The sequence below is a fragment of the Aulonocara sp. 'chitande type north' Nkhata Bay genome, linkage group LG14, assembly GCF_057382095.1.
Source record: "Aulonocara sp. 'chitande type north' Nkhata Bay isolate Kocher_YH1m ecotype deep benthic linkage group LG14, A_spYH_male_GT1.1, whole genome shotgun sequence".
Lineage (NCBI taxonomy): Eukaryota > Metazoa > Chordata > Actinopteri > Cichliformes > Cichlidae > Aulonocara > Aulonocara sp. 'chitande type north' Nkhata Bay.
In genome coordinates, this window is record NC_141357.1 from 16,551,472 (window position 1) to 16,566,662 (window position 15,191).

The window sequence follows — 15,191 nt, forward strand, 5'->3', positions numbered from 1 at the left end:
CGTTAGTGGACTTAAAAACAAAAGAGTAGCCAAAAATTAGATTTTGTCTTTTCTTTTCTGTGTGATAACAATTCTAAAATGAAGATTACAGGGAAATAAAACACTGAGAAAATATACAGAGATTAGTTTGTGCGAGTTGGACGTGCCTATAGCCTTCCACGCATTAATGCCAGAGCTGTCAGCTCGTGGCTGACACTCATCCTACCTTTATTCGAGCTTAATGACAGATACTTCTCTTAAAATAGATTTCACCGTTGAACCAAACGAATTCTGTGCCAAGCAGGAACAAGGATGTTTTTATTCTATGGAAGCCAATTTTGTTGAAAAGTGACTGTTAATAAGACTTTTTGTGTATGATCCTGCCATGCATGCTGATTTGTGATAAATTACACCTGCCGCAGCTTGTTTGCGATATGAATAATGACTATAAGTCAACTGACATGGCCTGTAACCACAAAAGGTTTGGGGTCCGTTATAGCATAAATTCTTGTGTTTACCGTTTTAAAGTAAAATATCTTTTATGTGCTATTATTATTATTATTATTATTATTATTATTATTATTATTATTATTATTATTATTATTATTACGGTTGTTGTTGATGCTGTTGTTTTGTTAAAAATTAAAATGATTTTGCGGTGTATATAAATAATTAAATAGTTTTAAAGAAATAACAAACCACATAACTGTATGTTGTATAAAACGTATAATGTAGAAAGAAAGAAAGAAAGAAAGAAAGAAAGAAAGAAGTTATCCCGACATTCCCACATAAATGAACTTATGGTTCTCCGAGGTTATAGCCTGTGATAGAGTGAATAAAACAAACTATCGAATAGACTACACCGCATGCGGTTTCTCGGACAGATCCTTACGCACTAGTCTACAGCTAAAGACAATTACAAATGATTTCATGTGAATCATGAAGCGCCACCAGTTTTGTGTTAATAAATAATCTTAGCCTGAAAACCGAGGTCTACTTGACCTGAAACACTGCTAATAATATTAAATGTATGAGTTTGATAGGTATATTAATATTATTTTAATAGTATAGCTCTAATGATAATATTAGTTTCTGTTCTGGAAACTGTGGTTTTACTCTTGCGCTCTAAGTTGTGGGCTAGTCCGCAAAATAAAGCTGAGAGAGAAACAAGTTTTTATGCGGGCATGAGGTATTGTATGTACAGTACGTGTGTGTGTGTGTGTGTGTGTGTGTGTGTGTGTGTGTGTGTGTGTGTGTGTGTGTGTGTGTGTGTGTGTGTGTGTGTGTGTGTGTGTGTGTGTGTGAGAGAGAGAGAGAGAGAGAGAGAGAGAGAGACAGAGAGAGAGAGAGAGCAGCAGAGTTGTGTTAAGGGATGGTTTATATAGCAGTGGGTGTGAGCACAGATTGTAGTGAGTTCATTACCGCTGCACCGCTCTGCGCAGCTCAAGTTAAAGGCTAGCGATCCTCACCGGGACACTTCAGGGAAAGCTAAACTTCATTTTTAAAGATAAGCAATGAGCTGTTTTAACGCATGAACTCCAACAGTCGGCTTTAAAGACGGTTGAAGCTTCATATGCTTAGAAATTACTGAAGACTTTGTGCAGCGACGATTGCGCACGACGCACAGGGACAGATCATGCACTGTCAAGCCGAGTTGAGGCTCTCCTCCCCTGGGCAGCTGAAAGCTGCCAGGCGGCGCTACAAGACTTTCATGATTGACGAGATCCTCTCGAAGGAGACATGTGATTATTTTGAGAAACTCTCTCTCTACTCGGTGTGTCCTTCACTCATTGTTCGACCAAAGCCTCTTCATTCGTGTTCGGGTAAGACGTTTCTCCCGTCTACTTGGGAAAGAAATAAAGTAAACAGATATTTTTAAAATATATGTGAGACGCACTCATTAGTAGGTTGCAGATAATTTTACGCATAAAATGGAAACACTTACATAGTATTTCAGTACTGTAATCGATTTTTTAAATTTAAATAATAATCAGAATAATATGATATATTTAAATGTCGCGTGATTGGTGAATTGTTATTTCCTGTACACAGGCTGAGGTATATTAGGCAGGTACAACTCGACATACACTCAATGGTGATGAGGATTATGCGTCTGTGTTGACAGAACAATATGGTAACGTAGCTCCACATTGTGTTCAGTTACTCTATTATTATTTTAATGATCATAGATAGATAGATAATTGATTTGATACGATAGTACAAATAAAAAAATATATATAAACATTATTGCATTGCCAGATTTCATATCTCTTTGAAGGCTTGCATATTTGTTTTCTATTGTCGTTTAATCACAGTTAGTCTGGACTTTCTATTATTGCTACAACAGTGACTTCATCTTCATCATTCTAAACTTTACATGATAAATCGTTTCATATCAGCTAAGTGTTTGGTGTTGAAACTCAAGTCCATTCGTCAGTGAATTTCAATGATGCTTAAGAACTTTTTTTTATCGAGCGGATAAATGATTGAACTGATAGGTCAACGAAGAGCGCAGCAGATAAAGTAAACGATAAAGAAAAATCTAACGCTAGAAACCCGTCATAACTAAGCGCCAACCTTCAGTCTATTTTATCTCATTTGTTTTGATGAATATGAGTTTTCTGGCTTGCCAAATGCTGCCCTCAATGTCCCTTACGCGGTGGGTATTTACAGATTAAATGATGATAAATGATTATGTGTTGCTAGAAATATAGATGTAGTAACATGGAAAAAGTTGTAGGAAACAAAACACTAATGATGATAATAATAATAATAATAATAATAATAATAATAATAATAATAATAATAATAATAATAATAATAATAATAATAATAATACAGTGTACTGGTGTGTTTAGACCAATACTGAAGGAAATATAGAGCTAAATTATATGATTTAAACGAATAACCGTGGCTCTTTTTGAGGTTATTTAGTGTGTTTTAGTATTTCATGCTCATGCTGCTGAAATGAGATAGATAGATAGATAGATGATAGATAGATAGATAGATAGATAGATAGATAGATAGATAGATAGATAGATAGATAGACAGACCATTGATTTGAAGTCAGTTTGAAAACAGCCCCTTAAATGTGTCTTGTAGTCGCTGAACCAAACTACAGTTTGACAGATCTCATGGTACACCATGTTACCTTTCACAAAAACACAACTTTTTTGTTGACTCTTAACTTGTATTTTCCACTGAATCACAACAACTCAAAGGCTACTGCACGCTCTGGTAACCATTAGGATAATTGCTCTAGAGCCTGAAATAATAGCCACTGCAATTTGATGATGACAGCGATGGGGGGGATAAAAATAGGGGGAACGATTCCCTCATCCCTCTGATATGGTTGGTGTATGCTAGAAGGCACTATGACTGGGCTTTGGCACCCCTCTGTTCGGATGGATAGTGTAACCCGCCCTGCATATCAGAACACTGTGCCCACTACTTATTTGTAGCTGTGGGGGTGTTAGACACAGTATATTCTCCAACATCAATGGCTTTTAGAGCTTGATATGGAAGCTGGCAGGCTTAGAGGTCCTGGGCCAAAGAGAGGTGGCTGGCTGCTGAATGGCCCCCTAACAGTGAAAGTTGATTTCTTCATTCTGTGAAGGAAAAGATGTTATAGCCTCCTGCTGCCAGTTGAGGCCGCTGAAAGACAGTGATGTTGACTGCAGGATGACAAATGAGATGTTAGTTTACTGTGTTTTTTTTGTTTTTCTAATTGCTCCAGTGTTAGTTAAACATACCACCTTAATGTTCTCAGTGCATTTATTCTGAGAGTTGTTGTTGTTTTTATCTTCACCCCCCCCCCCCTCCCAATGTTAAATAAACTGAGCTTTTAATGGTGTACAGTATTCATATAATTTGTTCCATGTGAGTTACAGAGGGATCTGAGATAATGAGCCTTGACCTGGTGCTGAGCAGTGAGCAGCAGAATGGCAGCTTACAATATTTCATTTGGCTTTCCATCTCTCAGCAGGACCTAGGGTAGGGCTTTTAGTGGTGTTTTCTGGAAGAGGTGAGAGAGATTAAGATCAACTGTGGTGTAATCTCACCTGACAACATAATGAAAAAAAGAGTAGTGTGAAGCCCAAGGGCTGCTGCATACTGGTTTAGCACTGGCTGAGGGCTTATAGGAGAAATCCAAGTGAGCAAAAGGGTTTTTATCCCATCTTAAAACTTAATCTGCTGCAGACAATAAAGTCTCCCATTAAGCATAAAGTCAAGTTAAGCAGTATGATTACACCCATGTCGGCACACACAGGCGAGTATGCATACACACAAAGAGAAAATGCACACACGTCTTCAATCTTCCGTTAAGGATAATGTTTGACAGCTTGTCATCTCCTTGTCATTCCTGCATAGCCATGAGATTTTTCTGTTTCTAAAAAGGATAAGTAATAAGTTGTCTCTAAAAGTAGTTGATGCTACGGGCTAATTTCTGCTGCCACCTCTGTAGATCGGGTTTCAGGCTAAATGCTTAGCACGTTTAACGCGATGCTTTTTGATAGATGGGCTGACTCTCTTAGAGCAAAAACACTTTTACACAGTTACGCTCAATAAGATACAAGAAATTTTTTCTCTGGTACATTCCGAGAAGGACCATTAAATTCCTATGATCAGTCAGGATTAGAGGAATTTAACGGAAATTAAATATTTGTGGCTGAGGAAAAACAGAGAAACTACATCAGGTTGTCCCAGCAGTGTTTGATTTGTTTTCAAGGAGCGAGGACAAAAGCAAACAAGCAAAAAAGAAAGACAATTAATTGAGCAACATCCTAGATGTCATCAGATAGTTTATATGCAGAACATGTCAAATGTTCACGTACACTTGTCATAGCAAAGCAATGACTCACCCATACTTCCTCACCATTGAGGAAAGAAAACAAGTGACAGAAGGAGTGTAGATGTTATGATAGGCATCAGGCAGTTCCAGGTTGTGACATTAAAATTGTGGCATTAAAACTATTTTCCGTGTAGTTCTAAAAATAACACGCTTGCTCTTCACTCAATGAAAATGAGTGCAAAATAAAGTTTTTTTTCAGTAAGTGTTATGTCATAATAACCATGTTATCAATAGAGAAAACAGCTGGTATCAAAAGGAGTGCTTAACAAACTGCTCTTCTTGATCTATTCTTAGCAAGTATGTCTTCTGTAATGGTTACTACAAGCATTTGTACCAGTGCCTGCATTCCAACTGTGATTATCAAGAGTATCAGTGTGCTTTTGCATGGAGCTGAACTGCGCTCTTGCAACTACTCAAACAGTTTATTTGTAGACTATTGACAGGACACTGGCACTTGTCAACAGCATGTCAGAGGGATGGCTTTACTGTCAGTGGAAAGTCACCATGAGGGCTAGCATTCTTTGCTCCATTCTTTGTTAGTCGTCTCACCTCTGGGGGACTCTCGGTAGACACCGTTTAGTTTTGTTGACACAAGATTTTCTTTAGTTGTGAAGACAAACAAAAGTGTGTTCTTTTGTCGGACAGCCGTGACTGACACGGTCCACTTTTCCTGTAAATTATAGTTCAGTAAATATGTATGATGTATTTATTATCTCTGATGAGTCACTCAAACAAACATAGATATGATACAGAGCGAAAGACAGAAACCATGTAAAAGAAACATGAATATATGGCAAGCTCATACAAGGACAGAAGAGAGGTCTTCTTGTCTAGACTTGTTGCAATACCACCAATCTAACATTGGAGGATTAGCGATGACCTCAGTGTCTTACCATGATGTCACGATGAGCCTGAGGCAGAGTGTCATGTGTGTATGTGCCTTTCTTCGTTTGGAAGGCGACAGTGGCTGTGCGTATATGCATTTAAATGTGGCATGCTTGCTGTTAATTAATAATTAAACAGAGAGGTTTAACTGAATTGATGCACATTTTATAGCTTAAGTCTCTGTATGTATGACTCATTTAACCGTAAGATTCAGAAAGTGTGCTCCATTTTCTTTCTGGGTTCATGTTGTTCTCACCTACCTTGAAAAAACATACAGAAAAAGTTCAGACAGTATGTTTTCTGTCAGCTCTGGCATATATATTTCACTGCGTTGAGGTTGTCTATTGGTTAACGAGAAGCTAAAGAAGACAAATCTGCCACAGGCACCCAGAAACACACATGCTGGGCGTTTCCGTGTGTGACAACTGGCTATTTTTTCCTTGCCACTGGAGCATTTTATCCCTCTCCGTATCTTCCTCATCTACTCCCATAATACCACTTGTGCCCTTTCCACTGTTCCTTATCAGCCCGTGCATTACAGCCTGCACCATGCTCAGATTGAGTGTGATTTCTGGTTAAGGGAATGGTTTTACTCTTTAAAGCTGTGTAGATTTTTTTTCTCTGGCGGATATTATATTTGCTTTGCGTGACCCACTGCATCCTCTGTGCTAACCTCCAGGTCTCCATCTCTCCCCCATAGGCTCCAGACAAGTGCTGCTTTTATTGATTCTGGCGTCTGCTGCTTCTGTCTTCTCTGATAGAGAGCAAAAGTGTGTGTGTGTGTAGTTTGCAAGAGTGGGAGAGAACATAAGAGAGGGGAAAAGTTTATTATTTGAGTGGTGTCCGATTTAGTTTTTAGATTTTATTACAGCTTATTGTGCCTGCACTCGTCTCTGTGTGTGGGTGTGCATGTGGTTGTTTTGTGTTGGGAAGCAGTTAGCGCTTAACAACCTCTGAAAAATAATCAGTCATTTGAGCGGTTCAGAGGATCAGTGTAAAACACAGCCTGCGTCATTGGGATCACAGCCCTCTACATGAGGAAGGTCACAACCAAAACACTTTTCACGGCAAACGCTGGCCAATTAAAAACGAACCTGTCTAAGCAATTACAGGCGGTCGATAATGGTATAACCGAGGTGACTGAGCAGTCCAAAATAGCTCTCTTTGAAAGCTGCGGTGATTCAGAAGGATGTGTATTCTAACTACTGGACTTTAATGCATTTCTCTATGTTTGTGTCCAGGCTCCTCGTCACTACGTGCCTACCCGCTCCTCTCAGTGATCACGAGGCAGCCGCCCAACCTGCCTGCTCACGTCCCGCAGCCGTCCTCTCCGGGCGCTGCCCATCCACATCTGCCACTGCTTTCCCCACAGCATCCCAGAGGCTCCGAGCTGTCACCCAGCCAGACGCCCCTCAGTATCAGCAGCGAGTCGGAGACTGAGCGCAGCACACCCCGCCTGAAGAAGCCACGTCGCAGCCGTACTATTTTTACTGAGCTGCAACTGATGGGCCTGGAGAAGAAGTTCCAGAAGCAGAAGTACTTGTCCACTCCTGATAGGTCAGTATGGTGCAGACACTAAAATCTGACTGAAACGACACACAACATAAAAGCCCATAAACGAAACAAAGTCACGATTTCGCCTCATCCGCACCAACATTTTGCATAAAAGAAATCAAACCTCTGAAGCGTCAGAGGTAACCTCTACATGCAGTTGACGAGAATGCACCAGCAGCAAGTGTGATATAAGTGCAACTCAGCCATAGCATTTTGACAACCTGCATGCGAACTTACACGAAGCAAAATTTGAAAGTGCATAACGTGCGCACCCTCGAGCACATCCACAAAGCCACAGATGCAATTATCAAGTGGCGGTTAACCCAGCATCATAAGTTTTGATTTATCCTGTGGGGCATGTCTCATGTAATGTGAATTCGTCAAAGCCAAAGCATTACCTCAGCGTTCTAGTTGAGACACGAGTAACGTTTTAACCCTGAGCTCTAGAACAGCAAAAGGCCCCAGCAACCAAACACTGCCTTATTCAGTGAAACAGGGACAGTGGCCAACACAAGCAAACAGAAATGTATTACACTGATTTACTGCCAATCATTTCACACATCTGCAGGTGTACATAAAGTGCATTAAGCTTTCTACAATAAGATGAAGTAATATCTGTGTCTTAAGTTCCATTCTACGGGTCATTTTTGGGACCGTATTTTTTCCAGTTAAAACTGTAGAGCTCGACTTTATATTTGGCCTGCAGGCTGCTTTTCCATTATAAGCCAGAAGAGCATTTTGCCATAAATGTTGTTTAAAGCGCTCCAAGCAGCTTCACATGTGCAGCAGGAATTTTAAGCTGCTTGTGAACCTTCACGTAGAGATTTCGTGCACCTCTGTACCCCCTTATTCCCCCTTATTCATTTTTTAATATGCATAGAGAGTGGTGATAAAAACGTAAATAACTGCTGCAACATGTTCACCTGTTTACACACTGACATAGCTCCTCTTTGCAGGAACATGTTGCAAACGCATCGTCCTCGTTGCACTCATTGCAGTGTAACTGTGTGCTACGTGCGATCTAAAAATAAATTAGCATTTCTGGATTAAACCAGATTTATTTGTCATTCCATTTACATCCTCTCCATGGGGAAAACTCCCACGATGCATTATTTAATGTATCACATCTTTGCCTGCCTGGAGCTGCTGGAAAGGTGCCATGCCTCATCTTAAGCAGAGGCCCCGAGGCAGAGTACAACTGAGTGATCAAAAACCAACTACCCGTATGAAATACTGTGCCAAAATACTGTGTCCTGTCAAAATATCCGATTCTGACACTGTGTTGAAAATTAATTAAACACCCAGGTAGTGGAAAAACATCAACAGAGAAAATCCCCTTTTAAAACCCCACATCAAAGGTGTGGCATGCGCCTCACTTAGGTTTGTTATGATCCAAAGACAACTTAGCTTCCCTCTTCCCTTTTCTTGGCCGAGAATCTCTGCGGTCTCGAACTGAGAGTATGCGCGGGGGCGGACAGAAGCAAAACCAAAAATATTCCTGAAAAAAAAAACGACTTTAAAGTATTTATATCGCGGAGCGGTAATGATTTTGTTACACTTCCGAGTATTATTACAAGTGTTCTAATGATCGTCATCTTTATCATCATCGCCCTTGTTAAGAGGTATTCAGTTTCACCCAGGAGTCCCGTGAAAAGTGTGAGAACAGAACAAAATGGCGGCCTTGCAGTGGCCTGGAGGGAGTGACTCAGATACTGTTTGTACTGCTGTGTGCGTGTGGTTTTTCCCCATTGAGAACTAATGACTATAAATAATTGGGGTGTTTTGCTTTTTTTGCAATTACTGTTTCTAGCCTCCAGTTTTTACTCTACATCTATAGAAATCTGATGGACAGCTCAATTGCCCTCATGTCTTGTCTTTTTAGACACACTGGCACGCACGGACACACATGCTTCTTGTCTAGTATAAGGTAATGCAGATAGATCCATGAATCTCAGGGATTTGTTTTTCTGTAGCTCTGTTTTTTAGATTTTGTTCTCTCTTTTTTGCTGTCTTGGTTTTCACTATCACCATCAAATGAAAGTCAGCTCCTGTCCCTGGGGGGTGCTGGTCGTGAAAAATCCTTCATCTGGCTGTTAAAGACCTGGAGTAAGATCAGGGAAGAGGAAATCTCATTTAAGAAAAAAAAGAACTTTTCTTTCTACTAATGGATGCCTTGTCCACTTTATCTGGCCCTTCCTGAGGTTTTATATTACACACCAACAAATAGCCCTATTAGTCATGGATCACCACATGTGGTGGATGCATTCTGAATTTTCTCCGACGGTCTCAATTATCCAGCTACGAGCGCTATGATGGGATTACCGATGTTGGCATAGATGGCTGCAGGTGTACAGTGTCAGACTGGAGTTCCTGGCATATAATCTCTGGCGTGAGATGCTTAAACAGAGTGTGGCCTAATGCTCTTTTTAAGTTTTCAGTGTTGCGAACCTTTAGGCATGAAATTGCATTATATAGTTGAAATCATAGTCTATAATTCACAGAGCACAATTAGTGTCAAGATTTCTTCATTTTTGTGTTCGTGTGAAGAGAAACTGATGTTTAAAGCATGCCAACAGTAATGATATATGTCCTGGATAGGTTCCAGGACTGTACTGGAACAAGCACACTAAAATATATACATAAGTAAACTTTATCTTGTTTTTTTTGTGCTTCTGCAGGTTAGACCTGGCACAGTCGCTTGGTCTCACACAGCTTCAGGTGAAGACATGGTATCAAAACAGGCGTATGAAGTGGAAGAAAATGGTAAGTTCTGAAGTAAAGCTTGACGTGTTTTTAGTTGTACAAGTCAGATTCAACAAATATTCTTAACTGGAAAGGCCGTCGGTAGTGGAATTGGAAAAATGACAACGTCTTATACTAACACTGCAACTGGCAATAATGTGTATGATCTTCTTTGCCAAAATGAGCCAATAAAGTAATAATACTGAAGCCAAAGGCAATGTTAGTTTTGGGTAAATCAAATCTAAATTCAGATTATTTGGACAAAAGCATTTTGATTAAATGTTGTTTGATTCTTTTATGAGAAAAAGGATTATCTGTAATTAAGTACAAAAACTGAATGTGTTATTATGAATGCTTTTTGCATGCAGGCCAGTAATATTTGTTTTTTGCTTCCTTTTCATTTTGGATTATTTTGTTTTCATTGTACACCACCGTTTTAGAAATGTTTGCTGCTACTATTTTATGCTACAATATTAAGTAAATATAGCAACATGGAAGGAAGTGGAGGGTGCGGAGAGGCAGAGTGTAGTGTGACTGATGATGACGGCAGCGAGAGCAAACACTTTTTGTAGAAGGGTCAACAACTGAGAGAACAAAAAAGACCTGAAATCGTTAAAGATAAATGAGTGCACAAGGCGGAGCCAGTAGCGATATGTCTTCACTTAATTACTATAATAGCAAGCGTTGCCTTTGACTTCTGCTGCCATTTATCACCAGAGGAGTCCACTAAGACCGCCTGTGTGTTATCCTAGGTGCTCAAAGGAGGTCACGAGGCTCCGACTAAGCCCAAGGGAAGACCCAAGAAGAACTCCATTCCCACCACGGAGGAAATAGAGGCTGAAGAGCGGCGACTGAAAATTGAAGAAGAGGAGAGGATGAGGAGATTAGCTGAGAAAGCGGCGGTGGTGCAGAGTGGAGGAGAAGCACCCCAACTGGAACCTCAAGATCTCAGTTCGGAAAGTCACAATCCAGCCGGAGCAGTGGAGGGATCCGAGCGAGAGCTGCCACTCCTTGTGTCAGAAACTCACACAGCCAGCTAAGCAAGAACAAACCAAAGACTAATGCCAACCTGAAAACAGATAGTGCCTCAGGATCACTGTAAAAAAGCCTGTGTGGTGTTAAGAGCCAGTTGCTTTAGCTATATCGTCGGCTTCACGTTAGTGGCCTAGAGCTTTTACCCAGTGTAGCATTGAGTTTTTCGTTCACTGGAAATTGTGCCATACTGAGAGCAAATCTCCATAAATACTGATTGCACTGGTAAACCTTTTGCCTTCAGCCTGCAGCGTAAGGAGTAGTAATCAAAAAAAAAAAAAAGGTCGGTCTGGCCTTAACGTGTATCTCAGCAGTCATCGTTGGTGCCAAAATATCAACCAATGCCTTATTAAAAAGGTGTCTATGAATCTTTGTATTATACATTACTTCACTGCCAAAACTCTGTAATATGAAACGGTTACAGTGCCTTCTTGGTCTCAGAGGAAAGCTTTTTAAATAAAATAATATCAAATGCAGTATATTTTTTATAATCATTTCTAACTGTAAGTGCCATATTTCGAGACGGATTTGTAAAGTTTAGACAAGAAGACCTCTATTTTTTAGTTTGGAGTCAGATTGTAGAGCTCTGGTTATTATTTGCTCATATAAGCTTGCATTTTTATTTTGTTTTTTCAAAGATCAAAGGAAATGTTTCTGCCAAGCCATACACTGTATCATGCAATAGAAACATGTAGAAAACATATGGTCTTTCAAATATATACACGTATGAACAAGTATATAAACTGCTGTTTTTTAATTGGATTGGATGAAAAATAGTATATATATATATATATATATATATATATATATATATATATATATACATATATATATCGATCACTACGGCCGTCTTCGTCTCTTGCCCACCGCTGCCTTCTTGTTCATCTCTGTCCAGAAGAGCGCAGTCCTGGGAACAGCTAAGATACTGCGCAGGACCCTCAAGCTCCCAGGCCTCTGGTAGAGGACCCGAGCTTGAAGGATAAACCGCCTGCTGGGTGTTATATATATATATGCTGGGTGTTTTATATATATATATATATATATATATATATATATATATATGTGATGTTTCAGCTGTTCCTGATTTTTTTTTTCAATGAAAGTACATATGATTTTCAACCACAAGGAAACCACAACTCTAAAGCAGTTTAGACTCACACGTCAATACCCGTCACACATATAAAGTCTCCAATATGTCTTCAGCCTGCAGGCTCTGCATGATTACCCCAATTGGTACGTTAGACCTGAATTAAAATAACAGTTTTAAACTGCCTGTGACTTCTCCATGTACATCAAACTCTGCGCTATTCTGTTACAGATCTCAAATGTTTAGGAGTTTCGACTGTTGAGTTTTGCAGATTTACGTTTATTTGTCATTGTTTAAGATGAAACGTGCAGTATTTTTCCGATGTATATAATGCTTGTTTGGTAAACTTGTTTGTTGTTTGTTTTTGTTTTTTTTTTAGGTTTGTGTAAAATTATTTTTACTATATACAAGTGTGTGTTTATGTACGTAAATGCACTTAATAAAATAGCTATCGTTCAAGCTTTGTGTGGTCTTACTGAGGTACAGGTTTTTTATAATTATGGGTGGTGAGAGCTCTGTAGGTAGAGAGGTTGCCCCATGACAGGAAGGTCAGGGGTTTGAATCCACCGAACAGCTACCCTGAGGTGCCCTTGAGCAAGGTGCCATCTCTACACACTGCTCCCCGGGTGCTAGTTTGGCAGCTGCCCACTGCTTCATTGAGTGAATGGATCAAATGCAGAGGGTTACAAAAATTTCCCACGTGTGGGGCTATAAGGGTTTTAAAATAAATTTTTTATCTTTTGATTAAACCTTCAATTCCAAAGTCCAGAACAGCACAATGTAATGCACTTTTAAAGTTTTTATTCTATTTACATATTTGCAACCACAAACGAGTTCTGCTGTTTGTTTTGGTGCATCTCTTATAAAGTTAAATCAAACAAATGAAAATCACCCAGAGGATCCGGTTTCTAAACGTACCGTCACGTCATGTTAAGCACGTCTAAATCAAGCAGTTACAGTAGCTTTGTCAGACTGAAGTTCAGGCAGATCCATTACTGTTGGAGCTTTTGAAGATATATTAAAAGCAGTCAAAGTTCATCATAAATCACAGTCAAGCGAACAAAGCATTTAAACGCTGTGTTGTGACATTTATCATCTTTTATCTGTACAGAGAACACGATGGCCCGTAGTGCACCTAAGGGCTCCTCTCTGTCGCTGAGCGAGTCAGGAACAGTCTTAAGTGTATTTTTAGTGACTGATACCGGACATGGGTGATTTCTTAAGCCAACAGCACAGGTTAACATTGAGTAATGTACACTGGGTTTTTACGCCTTGTGTAAACACTCTTAAGCATGCTTCATATAGTACTTATTAATCTATAGAAGGCAAGGAAGTATGGAAGAAGGAAGTATTGTTGAATTTCTTTGTAACTTTTGCAGTATTTGCATAAATCAGAGACAAGATTTAAAAAAAAATCAATGGTTATAGAAACTTCCTGTTTCTGTTTGGTTCATCATTCATGTTTTTCCTGCTGTTTGTCAGTTAAGCACAAAACACACACCACAAGTTCTTTTCATTCCTGTGAATGTTTTCTTTCATTTCCTTGGAAATGACTCATACTTACACATTATTTTTTGACATTTTAGAAATGATTATTGATTATATATTCATTTACTTTTCATCCAAGAATAACAAAGCAATCTGATTAAACAACATGTAAGATAATTAGGATCAATTAAAACATCTGTCAGGTATAATAGTCTTTCTAGGAGTACTACAAACTTTATTAGAGATCAACACTGCTAAAAGTAGTTTGGATGTGTTAACATGCTAATCAGTATTACTACCACTATTAATGAGCTCTGTAACTGAAACAAAAAGCTTCCTGAATGTCTAAAATAATAGAAGAAAACAGTGGGCATAGATTTCCCTAAAAAATCCATTTCTATTTTGTATTTTTGTTTTTTAGTCTTATTTGTTATTAGCCTTTAATCGCCATCATTGCTTATTTTTAACTGAACAAGTCAAGCTGTATGGTTGAGGTAACCAGTCTTGCATTAAGTCTGTCAGAATTAATTAACTGAAAACAACTGCTGGTGCACACAATGGTTACTTGTTCAGAATGAACTCAGTGCTGATCATTCAGAATTTGTCATACCAGTTTCTAGGCCTATGTGGAATGGGCTGTGACTCAGCTTCTCCACCTGGTTAAATTATGACTAAAACAACAAAAGCTTTTGGAACAGGTACTGCGTTAATTGCAGTGTATGAGTATGAAACATTTTCCTGTTGAATATCTTTGTGAAAGCAGAGGCCCCGGCGGGTAGGCAGGCAGGGATGCAGGTCTCCACAGGCTGGGGAGCTCCTCGGTCCTAATTGTTGTGTGGAGAGGTAAGAAAGACTTCCAGAAAAGAAAATGCCTGAGGTGAGACACTTTGGGCCTAATTGGAAAACCTGTTATTTTCTCACAGGTCCAAGTTCAGCTGTAGGTCACCGGAGTGGTGTCAACCTTAACCAGCCTCTTTCCCCCCCACCCACTAAGACATCCATCGCACACCTTCACCTGTCAGCTTAGGGTATGCTCAGGTAATTAGCACGAGCTGATGTGAGACGTGGAGTGGGCATAGCGTTTGTGTTTTGACAGAGGAAGTTATCTCTGAACGCTGAGTGCTAGCAACAACAGCGAGACTTACCTAAGTCAATAAAGGCGGATGCTTTATATGACATGCACAATGCTCCCCATTGTCTTCCATAACAGTTGAAGAGAACCAGTCATCCTCTGCAGCGATGAAGGACACCTCCCTCTCTAAGGTGCACACGAGAGACAGCTGTAGCTGCTGCTATGATTCATATTGTGTAAGAAGCTATTGCATTTGTGTCACAAATTACTTCTCATAGAAAACAAAAGGAAACAAATGCTTCAGTACGTAATTGTTTTTACAGTGTAATTCTCAAAGTTATACTTGTATCTGGATTTCAATAACAGTAACAGAAAGAGGAAGAATCACCAGCAACATAAAAACACGTTGGAAACGCCGATGAGTAAAAAAGGGGTTAGCAATTTTCCAAAGACATGCTTTGCTTAGAAATGAGTAAATTAATTGTATTTATGAAACTCTG

At 39.4% G+C, this 15,191-nt stretch overlaps 1 protein-coding gene across 1 annotated transcript; it reads left to right on the forward strand.

Moving 5' to 3' along the window:
- Window positions 1-1,384: 1,384 nt before the first annotated feature.
- On the forward strand, window positions 1,385-11,809 carry barx2 (BARX homeobox 2). The gene is made up of 4 exons (XM_086261242.1): window positions 1,385-1,802; window positions 6,958-7,273; window positions 9,949-10,033; window positions 10,765-11,809. The coding sequence occupies exons 1-4, from the start codon at window positions 1,616-1,618 to the stop codon at window positions 11,050-11,052; spliced, it is 876 nt and encodes a 291-aa protein (XP_086117368.1). The 5' UTR covers window positions 1,385-1,615; the 3' UTR covers window positions 11,053-11,809.
- The last annotated feature ends 3,382 nt before the right edge of the window (window positions 11,810-15,191 follow it).